Source organism: Tachysurus vachellii, chromosome 11 (genome assembly GCF_030014155.1).
Source record: "Tachysurus vachellii isolate PV-2020 chromosome 11, HZAU_Pvac_v1, whole genome shotgun sequence".
NCBI lineage: Eukaryota > Metazoa > Chordata > Actinopteri > Siluriformes > Bagridae > Tachysurus > Tachysurus vachellii.
The window spans coordinates 13,906,806-13,931,776 of record NC_083470.1 but is presented as its reverse complement, the minus strand read 5'-3'; the positions used below and the strand labels follow the sequence as shown (position 1 = coordinate 13,931,776).

At 36.8% G+C, this 24,971-nt stretch overlaps 2 protein-coding genes across 2 annotated transcripts; both read right to left on the bottom strand.

Moving 5' to 3' along the window:
* Nucleotides 1–2,709: 2,709 nt before the first annotated feature.
* sncaip (synuclein, alpha interacting protein) lies at nt 2,710–10,879 on the bottom strand. The gene is made up of 10 exons (XM_060881945.1): nt 10,776–10,879; nt 8,995–9,080; nt 8,067–8,130; nt 5,947–6,770; nt 5,675–5,854; nt 5,380–5,493; nt 5,172–5,297; nt 4,612–4,781; nt 4,432–4,518; nt 2,710–4,335 (listed from the first exon to the last, which is right to left on the bottom strand). Exons 2-10 carry the CDS (start codon nt 9,049–9,051, stop codon nt 3,393–3,395), a joined length of 2,565 nt encoding a protein of 854 aa, XP_060737928.1. The 5' UTR covers nt 9,052–9,080; nt 10,776–10,879; the 3' UTR covers nt 2,710–3,392.
* Nucleotides 10,880–17,552: 6,673 nt separating this feature from the next.
* Nucleotides 17,553–24,692, bottom strand: LOC132853529 (protein-lysine 6-oxidase-like). Its single transcript, XM_060881344.1, has 7 exons — nt 24,063–24,692; nt 23,853–23,961; nt 23,617–23,748; nt 22,852–23,008; nt 22,567–22,662; nt 22,367–22,482; nt 17,553–19,274 (listed from the first exon to the last, which is right to left on the bottom strand). Exons 1-7 carry the CDS (start codon nt 24,532–24,534, stop codon nt 19,268–19,270), a joined length of 1,089 nt encoding a protein of 362 aa, XP_060737327.1. The 5' UTR covers nt 24,535–24,692; the 3' UTR covers nt 17,553–19,267.
* Nucleotides 24,693–24,971: the final 279 nt, after the last annotated feature.

Here is a 24,971-nt window from a genome sequence, read left to right as displayed (position 1 = left end):
CTTTCCATCCTTGATATTTTGTTATCTTGTACCGTATAAAATGACACTTCTATGCAACACATTTTCCAGTTTTTGCACCAGTTTCTATATTGTGTTAACTTTATGGTTGGGGTTATTACCTAGTTGAATGATCCATTTTTTACTAGGTTTTAACTACCTGTCTGAGGCAACTAGATTTAGACAAAAAATATCCCTGTTAATTTTAACAACATTTCCAGGCAGCTTGTTATGGAGTTGGAATCCATATTTTGAAACAAAACAAGAATTACTTAACGCTTTTTACCTGTGGCCTTAAAATGTAATTTACACATTGAATCATCCAGCATTGAATTTGTGATGTTTCACACCTCATAACAGCTCATATGAAAGTAGACACTTTTTAAGAATTTACAGTTTTGCTATGTTTTTCATAAGCATTTCTTTTAAATGTTGTAAAATGTTAGAACTTTATTGTGGCACTACTTATACAGTGTTTTACTGTCGGTGTTGTCTGTTTTATGTCTGCACCAATGTCTCACATCCCTTTCCACTCTCATCACCAGCTCACCAGCATCTACACACAGATACTCTACACACAAACCCAACAATTTCCTGATTAATCTAACAGGCTTGCAGCAACAACATTTGTTTATACTCATTGAAAATGTCCAATAAGTCAATTTCCACTCCACTTGTTAAATACTGAAATGTTTTACTGTAAGAAAGGATTAAATGTGAAAAGAAATACTGCTCAAGCCTTTTGAAAAAAGCCTTTTGAAGAAAAAGCTACATTTTTCTCATTCATTTTACAGTTTTGTGTATTTTTCATATCCATTATGTACAACTCCATCTGGAAACTGTAACAAAAAATGCTGGGAATTTGGATTTAATTTAGATTTTAATACTAATTACTTATTAAATGCTAATATTTAAGTAATTATGTTTAATACACTAATTTTAAGCATTCTTCTGAGGTGTGCCAAAATAAAACTGGAGCTGACTGTAAGAACAACAGTGATTGAGGTAATTTGTCAGTGCAAGTTTAAGTATAAGAGCAGGTCAGAGGGCACTTTTCCATTTAACATGTCCACTCAGTCCTCTGACTGACAGAATGTTACAGAAATGACATGTTTCTGTAGTATCTCTTCTCTGCTAGATTCATTTTCCACCCTGATGATAAAATCATTCACTTATAATTTTACTTCAGATCTTTCACTCTTAGTCTGTATGTGGAGGTTACGTGTTTCAATACAAATACAATTTTATATATACTAATTATTAGCTAAATGGAATCCTTTTTTTTCATAGTAATCTATATTATATTAAATCTACTGACTACACACAAATGTAATATCGATTTTGAAACTGTTACAACATTTTTGTAATTCTGCTTATAGGGCACCTTTTTTCTTCATTTGTCATTGATTGTACAAACACATAATGAGTATTTAGAGTTTTTTGATTGGTTATAGTCATAATTATGTCTAGAATATTCATTAAATTCTTCCTGTGTGTTTAATAGCAGCAATGTTACACAGCAGTGCTTCCCTCTTCTGGACTAAAACAGCATTATAGTTAATGTAAAGAGCCCCTTAGACACAACACACAGAACTCAATTAAACAAAAACACACATATTCAATACAGGTGTCAATTCATCATGCATCAGGATAAGTTTGGTATGATGTTCTGTGTTTTAAGAATAGTTTTCTACTTTAGTCATCAGTCATCATCATATTTGACAAACTTTAGGCATTTAGTCATTCAATTACTTATAAATAGCTATTAAAAAATGGTTCCAAATGATTGTAAATTCTGTTAGAAAGCCCTGGTGCTATTTAATTCACATCCTTATTCAAACCAGCAGGCAAAAATGAATTTGGCATGGTATAATTAGGTTTCATTTTAAAGGTTGCATATATTAGTATCCATCATTGCTGTCATTACATCAATTAATGCTGTTGAAGTGTGAAAATTTGTCACAAGGCTGGCCGAAACCTTTCCCCATCCTTCACCAGGAGAACTTTCCACCCAGCCTTTTTTTCCACTGGCATTAACTGCTGTCATCCCAGAAACAACAGAGCCCAGTGGTGTCAATTATATTTGATTGACTGAGTAAAGCACACACAAATAAGCCAAAACAATGGACACAAAAATCTATATATGACTCCTCCTGTCAAATCAAGCAGTTGTCTCTTCCATTTTCATGCTACACAACAGGCTGTCGGCCCCGTGCCTAAACGTTCCCCTCACAGCCCCACACCATCACCAATTAAACTGCCTGCCTCCTCAAAGGTGTCGAATGACTCCCTTGGATATTGCCTCAAACTGTTGTCCAATGAATGAGGGCTAATTCATCAGTTTAACTTCACTTACAAAAACACAACCTCCCCAGGTATTGGTTTTTATAAAAAATGAGATGCTTTTCTCACTGGAGGGAAACATAAAGCTGGTGTTTTGAAGTGTATTGTTTGTGAATGAAAACAAGGTAGTCGTGATATGCCTGTAGTATTTTATACTAAAATAATTTTATATGATAGAATTTTCATCATAGTCTTTGACTTCCTATTTATTACATAATATTAGAGATGAGATGATATAAATGCTAGATGTGTGTAAAGAAGATTTTTTTAAAAAGGCCAACAATTTACATCAAATTTTAAAATTGCAAAGGCACACAGTTAACAGTTAAATGCTTTTATTTTTCATCTTGGGATTACAATAGATGCAATAATGTTTTTTTTTTCTTTCAAACATGGTATTTAAATTATAATTCATAAATATGTTTTAAAATGGAAAAAGTACAGAAAAACATAGTTAATTACGAAAAAATTAAACTGTAATTGATCAAAATCAAAAAACGTTTTCCAACAACATAGCATGTATGTAACGTTCAGTATCTAATACTGTCCACTCTAAAAAAACGTTTCGGTAATGTGATGCAGTGCTGTTCTTGACAAAATGTAGCGGTCATAAATATTCATTGTCATTTTCTAACACTAAGGCCTAATCATTAAACTATTATTTTTACAGTTTGCATTGCATTTGGGTTTAAAAACACAGCTGTGAGCAGGGAATGCTTTTTTTTTATGAGTAACATATGATTGTAAAATGAGATAACGATTGTACAAAATCACAGTGATGTTAAATAATACATTTAACAACTCCACTTATCTATTTACTATGCAGAATGCATGTGAAGTCATGTGTTATACATATATACAGTGACTGATGATAAAACAGTTTGTGTTATATTGCAAAAAAGTTGTCATTTTCACAAGTGTCTGACCTCTAATTTTAAGCTTTAACGTGTTTTGGTTAGTCATTTGTGACTAATCTAAATACACTCAAGCTACTAAATTATTCAAGATAAACAGGGCTCTGCAATGCTCTCACAGCACCCTTAAAAAGGCACTTAAACAGCGCTGGTCTTAGATTTGCATTTTGACAGACCCCCTGGACTGGCCTTAGCATCTGATTTTTTCCCAGAAGGACTCTGTGTTGAACTTGAAGGTGATTGCTTGCCAACAGATGTCCCTTGAGCATTATTGTTGTTGCCATTCTGATTTCCACTTAATGTTTCCATAATGGAGCGGAATGCTCCAAAGGGTCGCTTCCCTGATTCTGAAGTCTTTTCTTTACCAGAAGCCACTTTAACATCCCCTGCTTGACCAGGCTTTTGGACAGCTGGTGCCTCTTCAAAAGTCACTCTGAGTTTAAGGTTTTGTGAGGTTTTCCTACGAGAGGATGGTGATTTAAGAGCACTCTTTGGACTTGTGACTTTTTGCCCATTGTTAAATTCAGTTATTTCCCCTGAAAAGTCAGTTTTTGTTTCATGATCATTATCACTGTTGTCTGAAGTTGGAGAGGGATTGTATCCGTCCATGGACTTGGATGTCCTGAGTGCAAATGAAAACTTGCGCTCAGCAGCTGAGGTATGCTTCTTATCACTCTCTGCTAAGGGAAGCTGGCTTGGTCTTTCTTGTCTGGGGGTGCCTGTGGGCTGCTTAGACTCATCAGGGGGATATGAGTCTGTGTCTGATTCACTGAGGGAACGCTGCATGATCTGCCTAAGGCGGGCTAATTTCAGTTCCCTCCTTTCCACCATACCTGGTCTCCGTAGTGGGCCTATGCCCTGGCCTATCCTAGAGTCTGTGCCACTGGCGCCCTCTACTGCCTCCTCTTGGAACAGCTTCTCCCTGGTGCTCATTCTTTCAGCGATGTCTTTTCCCAAGATCTTGCGCAGGACTGACTCAGAATCCACCTGCCTCTGCCGCAGAACCCACTGTCCATCACCAGGGGTAACCTCCGCAGTAAGTGTCATCTCAGGCCAGGTCTCAGCTGGAGGAATAAGCAAACTAATAGAGAAGTGATTAAGATGAAATTATATGTAAATACACATGTTCATTACAATGAGACAAACCTTGTGATAATTTGAGGAAAAGAGAGCGAACCTGGGTGATCGTGGTCTTCCATTGGAATCCTGGGACTGCAATAACAGCTGCATTTGACTCTGGAGTGCTATTCTTGCTGTAGTCTGTCTGCAAAAGAATATGTTGTAAACCGTAAATGTGTTGAGGACCTTCTATTAATCTTTGAATATCATTATACAAATACTTCTACCGCCTGCTTACTCATGGAGTTGCTTGGTAAGCTTGACCACCTGTGAAGCCAATGACATACAGGTCTCTACAACCACCAGGTAGCGTGCACAGGTTGTATGACCTTGTCGCTCAGCACACTGAGATGGCCTTTCACCTTGCTGGTTCTGAACGGTAACATTTGAGCCATATTCCACCAGTGTCTTTGGAAACACAGTATAAAAAGGCCAAAATTCAAATAAGTGACAACAAACACGGTTAATTTTAAGAAATACACATCTAAGTTAAGTATAGTCCCCTTTGTACACTACAGAATCTAAATACTGCCCTGTCACTGACTGGAAACTCAAGTCTTAAAAAAAGTTTTCTGGTCATTGTGATACTGTGCCTTATGTTTTTCCACACTTCCCCTCCCTGCTGACTAGTGAAAAGAAGAGGAAATTTTTGGTCAGTCCACACAAACAGGAAAGCACGAGGGAGGTCTGTGTCCTGTTTCCAATTTCACTGTCCCAAAGAAAAGATGCTGTGCTAAACAAAATTTTCCAAAGATTTTGTTAAAAATGTTATAACTGTACAAAAACATAAATATTTACCTGAAGGCAGCCAAGATGGCCATACTGAGCAGCAACATGCACTGCACTATTCCCACTCTGATCCACTTCATCCAGTGAAATAGCTTGTTCTTGCATAAATTGTAGTAGCCACAACAAGATCCTTTCCTGAATAAAAGAGTCAGCTGAAAAGTGATCAATCTAGAAGACAAGAAAAATTGACCGGCCTTATTAGAATATTTATCTTTACCTGTCCATATTGCGCTGCATAGTGGATAAGACTTGGGTGGTCCCGTGTGCAGCTAAGCTCAGCGATGGCCTCCGTCTCACTCACCATCCAGCGCACACACTCAAGATGACCGTTCTATTCAGAAATACGAAAAAAGTATAAAAAACATTCTCATATCTGTATTCAAATAAAACGCTATAAGTTAGTAAAACCTTTACTTACTTATAGGCTAAATAAGTAAATGTATTTAGCCTATAAGTAAGTAAAGGTTTTACAATGAAGAATACAGAAATAGAACATAAACTACTGAGCTCACCTTGACTCCAAAACCAGCTGGAGTAAGCTGCTGGTTGTTGCGTTCATTAAGACAATCTTCTCCCATGAGGGATGTCAGGTGCTGAAGACAGTCTGCATGTCCATGTGCAGCAGAGATATGAAGAAGGTTGTTTCCATCTTCATCTCGAACGAGTTCGAGGTTTTCAGTTGCAAAATGAGGCTGAGAACGTACAATGATTACATCGGATTTATCATTTCTTATCACAAATAAGTAAATCAACATTTCAACCTTTCAGGGGACTCATTACTCACCAAGAGAGAGATCTGACCCTCCCGCACAACGTTGATTATACTGTGAGACTTTTTGGTTTCTTCATCACATTCTCCAAATGCTTTCGGACTGCTCCAAGGCTTGCTGTTGTCTACCCTTCCTACTGAACCTCCCTGAACATGGAACAAAGGCTGACTGATAGAAGTGTCTGAGCCAACCTTGTGCGTTGGTGTATCTGGAAAAGGTCTGCCTGATAACAGCTTGTCTGCTTCAGATATAGATCGGTGCAGCGAGCCTGGTGAGTGATCATATCCAACTGTCTGTGCCCTGAGATAGTCTGGATCCATAGACTTTGACTTTCTCATGTCTGACCAGTTAACGGGTGGGAGTACACAAAATTGCGTACCACTGCTCAGGTTCTCAGCTTGAGTGAGAGATGGTGCCTTGAGGCCTACACATCTATCAGTGGCACTACTCCCTGAAGATCGCTTTTCTGAGGCTGCTCTGGGGAGGGTGGACATTTGTTGGCTGGATTTAATGTAAGGCACATCTAGTATTTCATCCATGTCCAGGTCATAATGCTCCAGTTCCCCAAAAAGTGCACCATTACCAATATTTTTGCACTTGAGTGCCTGAACATTACATGGACTCACACTCGCTTGGGGCCCTTTAGGGAAATTGTTTCCGTCTTCATTTTGCCCAGGGCTTTTACTGTCAGCCTCAGTGTCCAAAACCTCTGGTTGATGCTTAAGTGGTGAGACCCTTTTAACTGGTCTGAATTTGCTGTAAACATCAGCAATTCCAGTAGGTTTGTTTCCACTTCCACTGTGTGAGGAGGCACTTCGACTCCAGTTGATGCCGGGAGCTGAAAGAGTACAGTAAACGTATTAGTGAGTGTCACTCGTGTGAGTTTGCATATGCAAGAGGCAAAAACTACATTTTAGTAGAACTATTATGATGTCATATCTAAATCTACACAGAAGAAAAATAAGTATTCAGACTCTTCCTTTTTTTATTAATTATACTTCTTATGAATATAGTTTAAAATTGACACAAATAACACACTGGCTATGTACTTGTAAATACACAAGCATAATAAAATATATTTTTATTATATAAAATTGATGTGGGGTATTTGGACACCACAAATGACCAATATTAGTGCTTGGCTGCAAAGCTGTTATTAGCAGTTATAGCTTTCAGATGCCTACAGAATTTAGTTCGATTTTTGCAATTTAGGCAAATTCCTTTTGACAAACTGTCTTAAATTACTCAAGATTGCAAGGGTCCTCCTGATGGGCTCACAATTTCAAATTCTTCCAAACATTTTCAGTGGGATTCCAGGGAGGCCATGCAAAGCTTTTTGAGTTATATTGGCTGTTTGGGGCTGTTGTGTTGTTGAAATGTTCATTATCTCCCCAGATTCAGTTTCTGACAGGAATACATTCTTCCCTAACAGTCTCAGAATTGCTCAGTTCATGTGTCCTTTGAGGACATGAAACACCCCAGTACTGTTTGCTGATAAACAGCACCATTTCATGGAATGTTTAAGGTCTTTGCTATGGCTCAATAATTGGCTCTTTCCAGTTGACTTCACCTTCACAATCACTGTGTAAAATCTTTTCCTATGCAATGGCATCGTCATTAATAATGACTACAGGCACAATCTGCCAGACAATATTTTTGGTACATTATTTATATATATATATATATATATAAATATATATATATATATATATATATATATATATATATATATACACACACACATATATATATATATATATACAATCTGCCAGACAATATTTTTGGTACATTATTTATATATATATATATATATATATATATATATATATATATATATATATATATATATATATATATAAATAATGTACCAAAAATATTGTCTGGCAGATTGTGCCTGTAGTCATTATTAATGACGATGCCATTGCATAGGAAAAGATTTTACACAGTGATTGTATATACACATATATATATATATATATATATATATATATATATATATATATATATATATATATATATATATATATACACACACACACATATATATATGCTCAACATCCCCTTGAGAATGGGAATGGTATATATACATATGATTTGGTTTCATAATGTATTTAGAAACCTGCTATAGGCGTACCTTGCCTCTCCTCTGCTGGTCCATCATTTCTCCGGCAAAGTTCTGGAATGGTCTTCGATGTGTACTGTAACAGAAATCAAAGTAATTAGCAACTTGTGCAAAAAATTGTAAATACATTAAAGTAATATCAAATAAGCAAGAGCACTGTTCAACTGAAGATTCACCCATAGATACTCACAACTATGTTGATATTCAGTTCTACAACACAGTACTTCACAACTGCAAATGTAATACTGCTTTTATACAACAGTTCTATTAACAAGAAATTAATATTGAGTACTGACAATTCAGACACAATATTGTCAAATATAAAGTTTATTTTTTCCTCCGTCTGTGAATGTAGTTCCCAATAAGCCATAGCTAGATTGAACTCTGCATGTTGTCATATAATGCACAGACTGAATGACAGCCCATAGTAAGTGTAGTAACAGCTTCAATGTGACAACCACAGCTAGAAGTGGAACTTGCAAACACAGACAAGAACGATACAGACCAATTAAATTAGTGGAGCAAAACACACTGTCGTATAATTTTCTGTAAATAACCTAATAATATAATATAAAAATTATATTATTATAATACATCTTGAAAATTTGTAGAAATAAAAACCATAGCATATGCAATATGAGCTTAAGTATATGGGCACACTGCATAGCTATATTTTAACAATGTAATTTTCCACAAACATTATATTATCCTAAGTAATGCAACTATTTCTGCAAAACACGTTTTTTTTAACGATCAACATCCCCTTAAGAAACATTTGATGAAATTCCCTTGGAGAGAAATCCAGACCCACAAGGGCCAGCTTTTAACTAGCTCTTTTAAAATATTGTAGATGAGTTATTATAATGATATTACAGTAATTACTATGAGTATAATAGTCAGCAAAATATACTTATCACACAATCTTAATTTATTTACTTACAGCTAAATCATCAGTGAAATCAATCTCATCTAGATCCAAATACTCAGGAGCGTCCATGTTCTGTCAGCATTATGTCTCAGGTAGCCCTGGTAAAAGATGTAAAAGACAACATAAATAGTGTAAAAGATTCTTTAAAAATGTAAGTGATGGTCATAAAATAGCAGACAGATATTATGTAGATGTAATTGTCAGAACTCATAATAAGGGTTTATATTATATTGGAAATGTTTGGTTTACAATCAGCATATTAATAGATCAAAAATAAGGACTTTAATATAAAAGTAAGATGTTAAAGCTACACATAATGCGTAACATACACATAAATATTTCTTTCTGAATGATTAACTGAGATGATCTGAGTCAAAGTCCTCTAGTTCAGCGTTCCTCAACATTTTTGCAGCTATAAACCCTTAAACTCTTCCACAGACTCCTCTAGTACTGTTTTCTAAACATAGCTCAAATACAATGACATCCATGTATTTGTATATATTTGGGATATTTACAAAGTTGTTGTTTTCTTTACCGGTGTAACACAATATATTTAATATTAAAATGTAGACTTTCTGCTGTACTTAAAAAAACGAAAGTAAATTAACAACCATAACCATGAATTAAATGATATTTTTTTAATATTTGGTTGCAAATCTGTCTGAATTCTGAAACCCAAACAGATCACCAGAGGCTGTGTCCCTTCCCTGCTGTTGCAAAATCAGGACTTTACTGTAGCTAAATACTTCAGATCCTGCTTGTTCTTGGAGTGTTTGGCCTTGCATGGTCAATGAGATTGACTTGGACATTGAAGAAAATTCCTCGTTTTAAATCTTCTGCTTTCAGAGTATGCTTTGGGGTCACTGTTCTGCCCAATGGGTGAATCTGAGCAGATGATAAAAACCATATTGACTTCAGAATTCTGAAGTATTCTGCTCCACAGGTAGATGCCCATGCCAGAAGATGAGGTGATATGCTTCAGATCAGCTCCTTTCACTTTTTTATTTTCGCCATCCTGGTACAAGTTGATCTTTGGTTGATCATTAAGGGCCTTGCTCAGGGGCCCAGCAGGGGCAGCTTGGTAGACCTGGGATTCGAACTCACAACCTTCTGATTGGTAGCAAAACACCTTAAACACTAGGCTACCACAAAATCGAAAGAAAGGAGAGAAGAAAGTTATTTATCTTGACATCTGGGTCGTTTGTTTTATATTTATATAGTAACTAGGAACTGTTCAGTTGACCACGTGTGCTTATTTATTGCTGGAACCGTATCTGGTGCAATACAACTAATAGGCCATGAAGGCAAAATACAGATCATACCTGCACACATGCTCTGAACACCAAAGCTACATATAAACAGAGTTATACAGAGACAGGATGCTGATGATCCCGGTTGTATCAGTGACCAGCTGCCTTGTGAACTAGCGACGCCACGCTAGCTAGCGGTCTCGGTCTGTAGATTTCATTATTTAACATATACAAAGAAAGTTACGAGCCGCAAACGCTTCCATGGATTCGATAGATCATAGAAAAGCGCCGTGTTTATGAGCAACGTGTCCCAGTAAAGGTTTCATCAGGTGAACACGACGTAAATAAAACAAGCTGACTTTCCCGTGCGAAGCTGCTTTTCCTATTGTTTGTGGGAATGATTAGCTTTAGCTAGTTAGCTTAGCGGAGGGCTGCTTCACGGGAATCGACCGTAAACAGGCGATTGAGCTTTTTATTCCGTTCACCGACACTCGTTTCATTAGCCTTCTGCTCCATAAATAATAACCCAAAGTCCAGAAATACCTTGTAGACCAAAGCTGCCCTTTGCTTTCCTGTGGTCTTACAGCTGTTCCTTCAGAACCGCTTCTCAAGCCGCACAAGAATTTGACATGGGTCGAGTTCCAAATGATCGCCTTCTGTATATTGAGTGCATTAGCTAGTGTGTATAGGCCAGTTTTCAGTGCACTAAGTAGTGTTCTGAGGCAGGATGTGCGGTGTTATTTGGAATACGGCCATGGATTCAGGCGGCGCACCGTTATTCCTGGTTATTCCAAGGAAACCGGATTTACACGAAGGGCACCGTTACTGGGCCACATCACAGGACCACACCGCTTTTTAAGCCGTGTGCAGAATTACTGACAAAGTTAGACTTTCTACGTACAAAAACAAATTTGTTTAAGGAAGTATATTTTCTTTCGACATGAAAAATGTCATTGTGAAAGACTTTCTAAACTGATATTTATTATCTATATTGTCATTAGATAGTAATAAAGCCCATTATTCTATTATTTATATTTTATATTATTTATTTACATCAAAAACAGCCATTTCTTCTATTCTGCATCTTACTCTGTGTTACTAAATGTAAAGTGAAGCAATGAAAATAAATACACAGCCTCAGCCTGTTTAATTTTATTGATTTTATATATATAAAAGATTCTTATATATATTTTTTGCGTAAATACCTAATTCACAAGTTAATGTATAATGTAAAATTTACAAAGTTAATTGGTAATCAATTTTAAATGTGAATTCCAGTTTGTAAAAACTGTTTTACAATACTGCCCTCTAGTGGATTTCTTGTGTAGTGACCTTGTTTTGTATTGTATTTGTAACCCTCAAGGTTCATCTGTCGAGACAGAACGACCACCAGAAAAAGTGAAATACATTAACTGCAAGAAATGTAATTTTGTATTCAAATTATTTTTTATAATTGAGGTTTATTCTTAATTTACCATAACAATTTAATTCAGTATTAACTAGACATTATACAGGCAATTTATTTTTACTTTATTTTATATTGATCATACATTAAAAACACAAAAAAGATTTTAAATTCATTTTAAATGGGACACCAGCCCCAGTGGATAAAATAATCTCAGAACGATATGATTTAATGATAGTTGCATCACCAAGGTAAGAAATAGGAATAATTTGCCTATTGTAAATAAGGATATTTGATTTAAAACAAATTAGGTGAATACACTTTTTAATTTGGATTTTTGTGAAAAGATAGAAACACAATTGAACATGCAAAGTTAAATAATAAGAAGAATAATGTTGTGCTTCAAAATAATAGTGGAATAAAGTTTAATTGCAGATACAGTATACATAGTGAGTGTATGCAACTGTTTGGATCATATCACAAGTGGGGAAAAAGAGTACTTAACTACTATGCCAACAATGAAGTTGGTATGAAGAGTAGCAATATATATAGCATATGTTCCAGAGGTATCTCTTTGATTGGTGCTGATCCCTGAAGTGACTTCAGTCTAGTAAGCTGATACATTAGTGGATTACAGAATGTCTGTCTGTGGCATAGAGTCTTCTTCTCTAGGGATTAAAGATGAAGTATTATCACACTATCAGGGTTTGAGCAAGAATCACTCATCAATGTCCAGCCACTGGTAAATTCTTTAGTGGAGTGGAGATTGCCCTGAACGTCCAAAGTTCTTATGCCTCAGTCTTCCACCATTAGGGACTCCAAAAGACGACTCTGAAGTTGATTATCAAAGATACAGGTGAATGCTTTTCTAATGTCCAGTTCACAATAAACCATGAAACTGTAGTCATGTGCATTCACAGAAATTACTCCTAACTTCCAGACATGATTTTATATTGAATATGACAACAAACATTACTAGTTGTTGGGTTTCCTGTGCCTTTAAGAAAGACAAGGATTTTACATCCATGAAACATGCAATTATCACACCAATAATGAAGTACATAACAAGTAACCTATGAATGTCCTAATATATTATCTGATTTTATGTCATTAGGAAAGTGTTTTTGGTTTTATACCTCCACAGGTTTGGAAAAACTGTCCCATTGCTTTCTAAAGAGATCTTGTCTTCTTAGCTAAGCCCCACTTGGATCAGAGTGGCGTAGAGTCTTACGTACTGTAGCCATCTTCGTTGTTGGTCTTTTAAATAACCCCATCTGACCTTCACTGTACAATTTTTTACCATCACAGGCAGTCTATTATTATTTTTATATTCCTGTCCTACTCATGGGTCTCTTCCCAGCATCACACATTGAATGCCAGTCACTGCAATGTGTGGCACATATTATTCCTCAAACTGTGTGCACTACTAGCTTCTGCTGAGGATGCTAGGAATATTAACCACAGCTGTAACAGTAGTCACTTTGTTAGAATTCAGGGAGATTCTAAAGTGGGTCACAGACAAAGAAAAGTCCTCATCTCGGTGAGATTAGTGAGATTACACACTTCCTGGTGGAACTTAACAGTCAGCTACATCAGGACAAAATGCCTCGTAAAATAACAGACTAAACCAAATTCAAATGAAATCTGGTGTGAATTGATTGGAATGAAAACCAGCACCCACACATTGCAAATAAGATTGGACAACCCTGGTCTACACTGAAGGTCCCTTTTATGATGCAGGATGCAGAACTGGAATGGTGTGGATTGAAGCACTGTTCAACTGCACAAGCTGAGATATATATAGCTGAGAACAAAGTTTGCAAAAACACACCAGACAATGAATTTTCCTGAATGGATAACATAAAATAAGATGTAGTGTGAGAGAAAGGTGAGAGCAAGACAAACGAAGACATTGTAAGGAATCCTCTTCCAGAATATGGCCATTTAAACCCCACTTGTATCTTGTGTTTTGGATTTGTTTGCCTAGCTATTTGTACTTACCTGTATTTCTGAACTGTGCTAGTAATAGGATTTGTTTGTCCTTGGACTGTTTCTAATAAATCTGCACATTGATTCTATTGGACAACCGTCTGCTTTATTACTTCACCTGTCCCAATTCCAGCAGATTTATCCCATCTACAGGTGATGGTCGCCCATCAATATGAAGTTCTGTCAGCCTACTGGGGCAAACTGCCACATTGCAGGTAACTAACATGTACAATGAAACTGTTCCTTAAACGCCTTCTTGGGCACCAGAGCCTCTGCAACTGCTGAAAACTAGTCTCCCCAGAGGAGCGCCAACTCTGGCTTTACAGACAACTGTGTTTTTACTGTGGTCAAGCTGGACACTGATATCTGTCCTGCTATGAGAAGCCCAACCCACAAGCGCCTCTCCCTTTGATACAGCCTGTATGGGATATAGCCTGTTATTGCTGCTGCATGTTCACTCCACTGATCACGTCCATTCGGTCTTAGCACTAGTTGACTCTGGCACCCATGTATGCAATGTACTTACTTGTCTGTTACAACACCTCTATGCTTAAAGCTTACACAAACTGCCCTCGAGCACCTTAAAATGGAGCTTCACAACTTCCACATTCTGAAACACCCTGACCCCAATCTCCCATTCATTGTAGAGGTGGATGCTTACAGTTGTGGTATAGGGGCTGTCCTTTCGCAAAGGAATCCTAGTAAACTCTTCCCCTACACATTCTTCTATCAGAAGCCTTTCTCGCTGCTATGACCCTCCTCACCAACCACCCGCACTGCAACCCCGTCTGTAATCATAGCCCCTGGACCTCATGGAGGAAATCTCACATGCTCAACAGACAGAACCACTACCCCCAGAGTGCCCTCCCACAAAACAATAGTTTCTCCTAGCCCGGTGCCAATGAACTATTTAGTGGGTAAATCTCAGTCCTAGCTCTGGACACCCAGGGATCCATCGCACTATCACACTCATAAAAAATGCTTTCTGGTGGCCCACCCTGATTTACGATTTTTTGAATGCCAAAAAAGGTTTTGTGAATGCCAGCACAGTATGGACCCAGACTAGAACACCCCATCAACTGCCCCATTCCCTAGTGCCCATGATCGCATCTGGCTGTAGATTTATCATTAACCTCCCCGGTTCACAGAGACACAGCAATATTCTAGTCACAGTGGATGGGTTCCAAAAAACCTGCAGGCTAATACCCCTGAAAAACCTGCCTACCGCCATGAAAACAGCCCAAACCCTCTTTGATCATGTCTTTAATTATGCCCTCCTCGACGACATTCTGTCTGACCGCAGCGCGCAGCTCACTTCATGAGCATGGAGGCATCCTCCAAATCCAGGCATGTAGGCATCATCTAACGGTCTCTCCACGTTCCAGTGTATGCTGTGATATCAGCCACCCCTGTTTCCCTGGTCAGGGGAACCTTCAGATGTACCAGCAGTGGACAAGTGCTTCTGTCGGAGTCAAGAAGAATGAGTAAGCGCCAACATCTGCCTCCAACGGGGAATCAGAAAACAACACCTCCACACAGATCTTCAAAGACTCCTGCACCTTCAGTTCCACCCTGGTGATCTGGTATGACTATCCACGTGAAATCTGAAAAAACTAAATCTGCAACACATACAGTAGGAGAATCATCAGAATCATCATTCAAGATCATCAGACAGATCAACCCTGCCACCTACAAGTTACAGCTTCCTACATATTATCATGTGTGCCCTACATTCCACGACTCACTTCTTAAACCTGCCATGTTATACACTCCTCAGACAATGATACTACTGGTCCAACTTCTCCCCTTGAAGTCAAAGGAGCTTTATCAGGGAAATCCTAGACTCCAGAAAGAGGCAAGGTCAACTCCAATATCTAGTGGACTGGGAGGAGTACACTGCAGAAGAAAGATCTTTGGTCATTGCCCGTGACATCCTACATGTAGATCCTTCCCTCAGTACAGAATTTCACCAAAACCACCCAGATCATCTTGCTCCCAGACATAGAGGACACCCTAGAAGAACACCAGGGGGTGTTCATAGTCCACTGGAGGGCTGAGAGCAGGTCAATCTGCATTGTTTGTCTGTTTCACTGTTGTCACATTGGTTTTGGCTTTTGATTCATATTATGGTTTTCATATCTTTTATTTTTATCCTGTCTTGTATTGTTTGTGTCTTGGTTCCCTTGCCCTCATGTTCTCTGGCCTAGTGTATGTGTCATGTTCTGATTGGTTATTGTTAGTCATTGGTTCCTGTTCTCATTTGTCATTGGTTCCCTGTATGTATTTAACCTTGAGTGTTTCCCATGTGTTTTGTCAGTTGTTGTTCTTTATGGCTGTTGTCCTTTATGACTTGTGTTTTATGACATTGCCCTTCCCTGGATTACTTTTGAGTTTTTTTATTTAATATATTTTCTATCTGCACTTGGATCCTCTGCCTCATCGTTCAACGCACGTTACAAATGTGTATCGAGCCATTGCTATGTTTGCCGTTTTTTTTGGATTTACTTGGTTTCCTAAACTGTGCTACTGCTATTGGACTCTGATTGTGTTTGCTGATTTTAATTTATTTGTTTTTGGATTCTAATAAATCTACACTTTTACAACCATTTGCTTTTTTACAGACATATACTGTTAAACTATAAGAAAACATGATGGAATCAGCTCTACTATTGTAACATTATTTTGGAACTCAAAATTATGTATTTTGAAACTCAGCAGTAAAAAAGACAAAAATTAAAAATAAACAAATGCTTAGTCAAATGCTTAAAACTAATATAATATTATATTATGATACATTTGTTAAAACTGGTAAGATAAACAGCACATGGAAGAATTCTGACACTTCTCTTTTTGTTGAGTAATGTAATGGTAGTGGTTATATCCAGTTATAAATCATAAGCATTAATAAGCATAAAAATATATAAATTGATACAGAGAACAATAACTAATAAACTGCATTGCAAAATCATCTGTGTTTCTACACTTCATATGATAGTCTTCTGCTAGAAAAAAAAATCACAAATCATAACATTTTTGGAGAAAGACAAAGCTTTCAGCTTTCAGCTCCATACTCCATACTTCACTATACTAAGCATAGTGAAGTATGGAGTATGGAGCTGAAAGCTGAAAGCTGCTTCTCTCTAAAAAGTACATTACATGGAAACATGAATGGAGCAATATACTGGGACATATTCGAGAAGAATTGAATCACAATATAATCTTAATACAGAATCAAAAGCCAAAATAACTCAGCAACGCCTTGCATGGCCTAGCTGATCTTCTGACAGGAATCCCATTTTTTTAAAATTGGAAACCAGTCTGAGGTACCCTTGAAACCTTAGGGAATATTATTTGTGATTTTGCAAAAGAATGGACCAAAATTAACCCCAATAGTACAACTGCTATTTACTTGCTATAGGAATCTCAAAGCTATAACTGCTAACCGTAGCCTAGCAACAGAGATCAGTGTACTGATCTTTCGTTGCTCAAATACTCATTTTCAGCTTTTGAAAACTTGTTTCCAAAACAATTGTTTTGTTAAATACATTTTTATGCTTATTCCATACTTTCTATGTCATAGATTTTTGCTAATTTTTTCAAATTGTGAAATCAAAGAATAAAAAAGTGAACATATTTAAAGTTTAAAGTGTGAAAAAATGTTAAAAATAACAAAAACCGAAGTATCTGAATATAAACATCTGAATACTTATTTCCCCTCACTGTAGAAAGCAATTTTCTTAAAAAAAATGTTTAAAATCTAAAATCTTATTAATATCTAATTCACAATACAGAGGGAAAATAGATTTAAAAAAATAATATTTAATGCACATTAAAATACACCACAAAGAAAGAAATGCATTTTGTTTAATGTGATGCATATATAATTCAAATATACAAAGTTCATATTTAAAAATACTTTTGTCAAGTTTTAAACTTCATACCTCTCCAAAGAAAAATGCTGTTTCAAACTGAGTACAGATGTCAACATTTTACATAATGTTTTACACATCCAAAGAATCTTGTGTCAACTAATTTTTGTCAAATATTTTTCCACTTCAAGCACTGCATATAAAGCAGACACTGAAGGCATGCAAATAGATTAAAAAAAAAAGATTATGTTAATATTAGAATTTACCTCAGAGGCTGATTATTGTCAGTGTCTGCAAGACAGATACGCAGTAGAATAGGTTTATAAGAAAGATATGCTCTTACTGTTTTATGCTTCTAAGTTCCTACAAGATAGATTATAGTCCAACTGAATGCTTTCTGGCAGATAAAAACTAAAGAGTAAAAGTGTATTCCTCAAAGGATACTACCTAATAGATTCCTTCAAGGCAGATCATTTTTAATGTATTAAGTAGGTAAGAAGCATTGCATTAATATAGCTATATTCCACAGGTGCCATAGACTCAGAAATTCACAGGTATGTGAAGGAAATATGTTTCTATGGTTATATTACTCAATCAAAAATAAAATAACAGTCCTGATGCATATAGCAATATCAACCTAAACATATTTAACCATATTAAAACATGTCTTAATAAAGCATATATTTTTACACACCTCTGAGGCAGTTATTGCCTGAATTCATTACTTTTGGTTCTCTGAAATGTGAGAACTATGTATAAAACAACTTTTGAATCATTTATACAATATAAACATTCATGAAGTTGACATTTGCATTTTAAACCTATAGTGATTGTATATTTCTAAATACAGTTTAACATAGAACCAGAACAACACATGTTATGATCTGCTTTAGCTTAAATTAATATAACACAATTCAAATTTAATATTAAGATTTTAATTCAATTCATTCAAATTCAAAAAAATTCACCCTGTTTTTCAGCCTATTTAGTTTCTCTGCATATATGTAATACATGTAAATAAATATCTTAGTTACTCAGAATATTACTGGTAAACTAGCCCTAACTACTGGCAATATTCTTGAATATTGGCAATATACTTGATTAAATAGCATAGTTGTGAAATATTAAAAGAGAAAAACAAAAAATAGATTTACAACTTAGGTATTTATGTAGGACATTTAGTATTCAGTATAGTACTAATTGATATCTAGCAAAAATGAGTTTTATATTACAAAACAAATTAAACATGATATTTGCTGTAATAAATAACATAATACTACTAATAAAAATAAGATGTTTCACCATCTTTCCATCTTATCTACAACAATGAGATGTATAAACTAAGGCCAGAATATAATTTTCTATTCTCACACTCAAATTCTGATTCACTTTTATGTTATTTTATGTATATTATGTATATGTTATATTGTGTTAAAACATTTGCTAAATTAATATAAAACTGCACTCTTAAAAAAAGGTTTCTCAAGGGTTATTTGTCTAATCTTTGCTACTTAAATGAGTTGTTCTTTAATAGGAAACACAATGTTGTAAGGTTTTACTTAGAACTTTATAGGTTGCCCCTATAAGACCCTAGGTTTTAAAAATAATATGATTGTAAAAATGGCATCATCCTATGAATCTTCATATGCAACATATGGCCATATGACCTTTGGACTTCCGTATCAGTAATCTGCGCTTGTTCTTGCAGTAGGTGATGTTTTTTTCTTCCTTAACAACTGACTTTTGGGGTTTGACGACGACGCTCTGCAGTATCAGTATCTAAAATTAAAATAAGAAAGTATATGCAAGTTGTGAAATTTTTTTACATAAAATATATGACATATAGAAAAACATGTCAGACATCACTGTTTCGGAATTTGAATAAATCTTATTGTGAGTTGACATTTCACCACAACAACATATAATTGTTCGTCTTTACTTGACTAGACTTTCTGCAACGATTTTGTTGGGTTACTTTGTATAAAACTGTCAAAAAGGTTTCTATGTGTGATTCCCTCAAGCTTTGATCATACTGAAATCATAATGAAATGGACATAAGGCCAAGGATGCCACTTTACCTAATATACCATGGCAAGTGTGTCTGGTATATTATTTTATCCTGGAGTAAACAAAATATACTATAATCTCACATAAAACACACATTGAAATTTTGACAAAAAAACAATCTCCTGGTCACAGTGGTCTATATAGCCTCTACCATCACTAACAGTAATTCACTAACATGCCTTCATGAACTCCCCGGATGTTTGTGCATACAAGTTTGGTGGTCATGTCTATGGCGGGGTGTGTATTAAGTGTTTTTTGTTGGTAAAAATGAATGGTGTGAGTAGGTAGGCTATTTCTTACTAACAACAGTATACAATTATCCAGAATCAGAAAAATAGAAAAAGCCAAAAAAAAATCTACAATGTGGCTTTCAATTGTGCGCTTGTTTAATAGATTGTTCTTTGTTCTAACAAATGTACAGTAGAACATTTCAAACATCTCCAGTGAGATTTCAACAATGGCAGCAATCACTGCAGCATCCCTCAGAATTTCCAGCAGCATGTGTGGGACAAACTCAGAAAATGTATTCTCCCCATATAACTTCTCTTTAGGCTTGGGAAGAAAAACCTTCACATTTCCATTCCACCATTTTTTGTGACAGTTGCAGAGCCACATTGTCTGCCAACCAGATAAGTGAAAAGACACCCAATTATACCATATCAATCTACAAACAAATGGATTAAGCCTATAACACAGGCTTGCTAGGGTTTACTTTGGTCTTTAGGGTTTTACTCATGGTCTTTTCCCATTCTTGTAGTTTAGAAACCCAGTGGTAGTCTATAGATCTGCAATGACTTCTGAGTCTCCATCAGCTCGTTGACAGCTAACCCCTTCCTTGGGTTGATGAATGATAGCTCACTTATGCTCTACACTGTACCTGACATGCAATGCCAAATTCAAAATGTCATTTTCCACCTCAAGAAGACACAGACAATACTAGGTTCTCCCATTGGGCTTCACATAGTGGCCAAACTTTTTAGCAGCCTATAAACACAAGAAATGTTTAAGACATTGAGCTACGGGTCTGAAGGTTATAAGTTCAAATTCCAAGCTGCCACTGCTGTGCCCTTAAGTAAGGCCATTAAGAGCTTATTTGTATAAATGTGAGTTGCTCTGAAAAAGTGCTACTGCCAGGTACTTTAAATGTACAGTATACAATATACCATGACCACACTGAGCCTTTATGTACATTACGTACACTCTGCCACATAGACAGACCACCTCTCACAGTTCCACATGAGAAAGGTAGGAGGAGGAGAGATGGTACAAGACAGGAGCTGTGCTAAGGGAATTAGAAAAAGCATGGTGGGATGTGTTTTGAGGTAAGTAGGCAATGGACAGTTTTTGGCTTTGCAGGCAGGCAACAGTAGTTTATTGTAGATTAGAAACCCAGTGGCAGTCTATAGATCTGCAATGACTTCTGAGTCTTCATGCAATCAGCTACAGGAGTAGAGGGAGCATAACAATGGAACTAGTGTGAGAGGCAGATCTGTCGGGCACGAAATGTATGAGCAGGGATTGAACAAGCACCTAAGTAGCCTGTGTGGATAGAAATCGATGAAGCTTTCTGATGTTGTAAAAGAGAAATCGACATGACCATGTCAGGTTCATGGTTATGCCAAGGTTGTGTGCAGTGCAAAGGTAAGATCATTGATATTACAAGATCTTGGCATGGGAATTCAATCACCTAGCATGAACTGCAGTTAGATTTTGCTGGGATTAAGTTCAGCTCACGAGTTGCCAGCCATGATGCTAGACATGATGCAATCTGAGCAGAAATAGAAGTGTCTTACAAAGGGAAGTAGAGGATAAGTTGAGTGCAACCTGCATGATGGGAATAGACCTTGCTCTCTTGAATGTTGGTACATGGCCAGATGTTACGGAGCCATTGATGACAGTAGTGAAAACTACTAAGCTAGCTAAGCTTCTCTTCTATTTCAATCTGGACCCTGTGTGTGTAGTATCAGAGTTAGTGTAGAAATCTTCTCATCATAAAAGCTAGCAAAGTCTTGAACAGTCAGAGTAGTGAAAAAAAAGATGTTGTGCAGCCTGCGAGGATCTTGTGCAGATGTTTCCAGCTTTTTCATGTAATAGGCAGTCTTAGCAAAAGTCACTTCATATGAGATTTAGAAATTTTGAGATCTGCGTTGAGATGTGATTCCTTCCACTTTCTCTTGGATTTTCTTAATTATATCTGAATGCTACATATATAAGGTAGTATATGAAAGCTGTATCAAAGGTAGTGTTGATTTGGCTAAAGAAAATGGGTTAAATTTGAGTTTGCAATTACTTTACTTGATAACAAACCTTGCTGATTCGTATTAATTTGTATCTCATTACTGATATTACTCACTCACTCATTTTCTACCGCTTATCCGAACTACCTCGGGTCACAGGGAGCCTGTGCCTATCTCAGGCGTCATCGGGCATCAAGGCAGGATACACCCTGGACGGAGTGCCAACCCATACTGATATTATAACAATTATTATAATATCTTATTATTTTCCATTTGCGCTTAGCTAGGGTAGCCAGATTTTAAAATGTTATAGCTTAGCTTCTGGATAATTTCTACTGTATATACTATAGTATGTTTAGTAGAACCAAATTTCACCATTCTTCCAGACTGCCACATATTTGGCAATAACAATAATCAATAACATTTTAGTAATTTGTTCAGTACATAAGAATTTACATTAATAACAGGAACTTAAAGCAAGTTTGGCCTCATTTATGATTAGTGTTTGATAAAACACCAAAGATGATTAAAAAGAAACATGTTTTTATGAATATATGGATGACTTACTGAGATATACTGCACCCAGATGTATGTACATTATTGCCTGTATACTGAATGTCACAGCGCATTATGTTATTAGTAAAGTCTGACTCTGGAACCTGGTAGCTTGGATTCACAGTTATCTGCAACACAACCACATAAAATGCATCAGAATATTTAGACAATGCATACACATTACTCCAAAATTAATACATGTGAAATCTAACCTTGAGAATGTATTTTCCAGGTTTGACATCAGTAATGTCAATCCACTGGCAGTCAATGTCTGCATTGTACGTGTCATAACATCCTGGGCTCAAGCCCTATATAACAAAAAATATATTGTATAATAAAGCAACACTTCATATAATAGTTTCTCTTGAGTTGGGAAAACCTCAATCACAGAGGTGTGTTTATGGAAAAAGGCATTTATCACATTATATTTTCACACTGTATTGTCACAAAGCAATCGCTGCATTGTTTAGCAATGGAATATTGGGGAAATCATACACCTGAGTATGTGAAGTGCAGGCATAACGCCTATGGTAGCCAGGGTCACAGGAGGTATCCTCCAGACAGAAACTGGCTTTGTGGCCTTCAGCTACTTTACTCTGGGTAGAGGCATCAAGTAGATCATAATGGCAAAACTCATCCATGCTGTGGTAGTGTCTTGGGTAGAAGTGATAGAAAAGAAAAATTTGGGTTGGAAGCAAAAGCACAACAAAGTTTCCCTTAAGTATTGCTATGCAAAGAATGTTTAAATAATAGTCTATTTTACCAACACCATCAAAGTCATTTTCACCCATTTTTATTCAAACAGAAACATGAATATCATGTATAATATGAAATAGTGACTTTAAATGACTAATTGAATAGTGCAACCTGAAGAGGAGACCTAGAAGTACTAGATAGAAGACACTGCACCATAACTGCTTAATTTTGGAAAAAATATAACCAGCACCACCTAACTGAAAAGATTACAGACTGCTTATTTTATGTACTGTATACAGACTGTTTCTCTCTCTCTCTCTCTCTCTCTTATATATATATATATATATATATATATATATATATATATATATATATATATATATATATATATATATATATACTGCACATAACTATTTAGTGATGAGAATTTAATGCATTGCCAAATAATTTATACTTTAATAATAAGGTATTATTATTCCAATTAATGTATAATTGTGCTATATTTAGTACGATGTATTTTTTTTTGTTTTGTTTCTGACCTAATCTTTAACATGGTTGTTACTCACTGGTGGCAGCTGTGCCATTCCCACGCGTATCGTGGTTTGTTGGGGAGAAAGTCAGCAGTACCCTGGTTCTTCACGCGCTGGGGAAACCTGAGTAGGATGCGCGTGTCGTAGTCCCGCGCGTTCGCAGCTGAGCTGTCGACACATTAGTAGGTTTTTAAAAGACAGACAGACAGATAGACAGATAGACAGACAGACAGACAGACAGACAGATTACAGTGGATAAATATATTCCCAACCTTGTCAAACAGTGTTCCTCAGCCGCGCATCTAAGGTTGTACATTGGCACCCTCTGTATATAAGTTGAGGTTTGCACATAATACGCGTCAGGAATCAGATCTGGAAGACCTGTTGATAGCTGCATCGTAAGCGCATCATAAAGCTACGGTTTTCAAACAATTGCACGTGAGCACGTGAGCACGTGAACGTGAACTCGGATATTTTCTTACCATTCTGGAAAAATCTCGTCCCATAGCCATGCCTAACTCTGTGCCTGTAGCGCGGCTGGTAGTAAGAGTCGTAATAGTTGTAATAGGGGTTATAGAGCTCGTTGCGAATGGACTTGTAAGGGTCGTACGGGTTATCTGCCATCATCACGTCTCCGTTATCTGTGTGCGTGGGTTCTGTGCCCACTCCCAGGCCACCCGGCACGGTCTCGTTCGATTCCCGGATCACCAGCGCCGGTCTGTTCAGGTCCACATTCCCTCTTCGGCGCGACGGTATATATTCAGAGCCGTGACTCAGTAGGTTAAAAACGCGCCCGTTACCGGTCCATCGTATCGCCAGGCGCGAGGCACTTGCCGGGTGCGCGCGTGCTATTTCCCTGGACCTAGGGCGCGGTTCACCGTGAACAGCCTGAAAAACGCAGCCAAATGACAGAAGTACAAACGCTCTAAAAAGTAACTTTCTCATTTTAATCATAGGGTGTTTTCAAAAGTGTCCCTTTCTGGGTGCTTAAAATAAAAAAAATGAACTCAAAGCGAAAAAAGAACTCGTATTTTTTTAGGCCGCACATTGAAATGATGATTTAAACCTTACATCTCGTGGAGCCTCTCATAAGAACTAGTGTACCTTTTTTGGAGAACCTGTGGGGGCTAAGGTTTGTAGGGAGGGGCTGGAGTTTTAGTTTCTGGACAAGTTCCAAAGCACATTTGTGACATGGATCATGCGCAGAATATGGGAACAACCTGACAACGTGAGGGCGCAAGTTGCTTGTTTTTCTTTCACCTACATTACCATCTACCTACGTTATCATCAAATTACAGAATGAATCTAGGAAGGAATGTAGGAATCTTATGCTGTAAAAGGTTTGTTTCATTATTTGCAATTTCGCTGAAATGTTCATTAAAACAAGCAGC

What these genes read in the sequence shown, in the direction of transcription:
- sncaip (XM_060881945.1), bottom strand. Translation starts at nt 9,051, where the DNA reads ATGGACGCTCCTGAGTATTTGGATCTAGATGAGATTGATTTCACTGAT. An exon ending in AGGGTCAGATCTCTCTCTTG is followed by an intron (nt 5,855 to 5,946) that starts GTGAGTAATGAG and finishes GTACGTTCTCAG; the next exon opens with CCTCATTTTGCAACTGAAAA. An exon ending in GCCATCTTGGCTGCCTTCAG is followed by an intron (nt 4,782 to 5,171) that starts GTAAATATTTAT and finishes GTGTTTCCAAAG; the next exon opens with ACACTGGTGGAATATGGCTC.
- LOC132853529 (XM_060881344.1), bottom strand. Translation starts at nt 24,534, where the DNA reads ATGATTAAAATGAGAAAGTTACTTTTTAGAGCGTTTGTACTTCTGTCA. An exon ending in GAGGAACACTGTTTGACAAG is followed by an intron (nt 23,749 to 23,852) that starts GTTGGGAATATA and finishes ATGTGTCGACAG; the next exon opens with CTCAGCTGCGAACGCGCGGG. An exon ending in CTGGAAAATACATTCTCAAG is followed by an intron (nt 22,483 to 22,566) that starts GTTAGATTTCAC and finishes GTTGTGTTGCAG; the next exon opens with ATAACTGTGAATCCAAGCTA.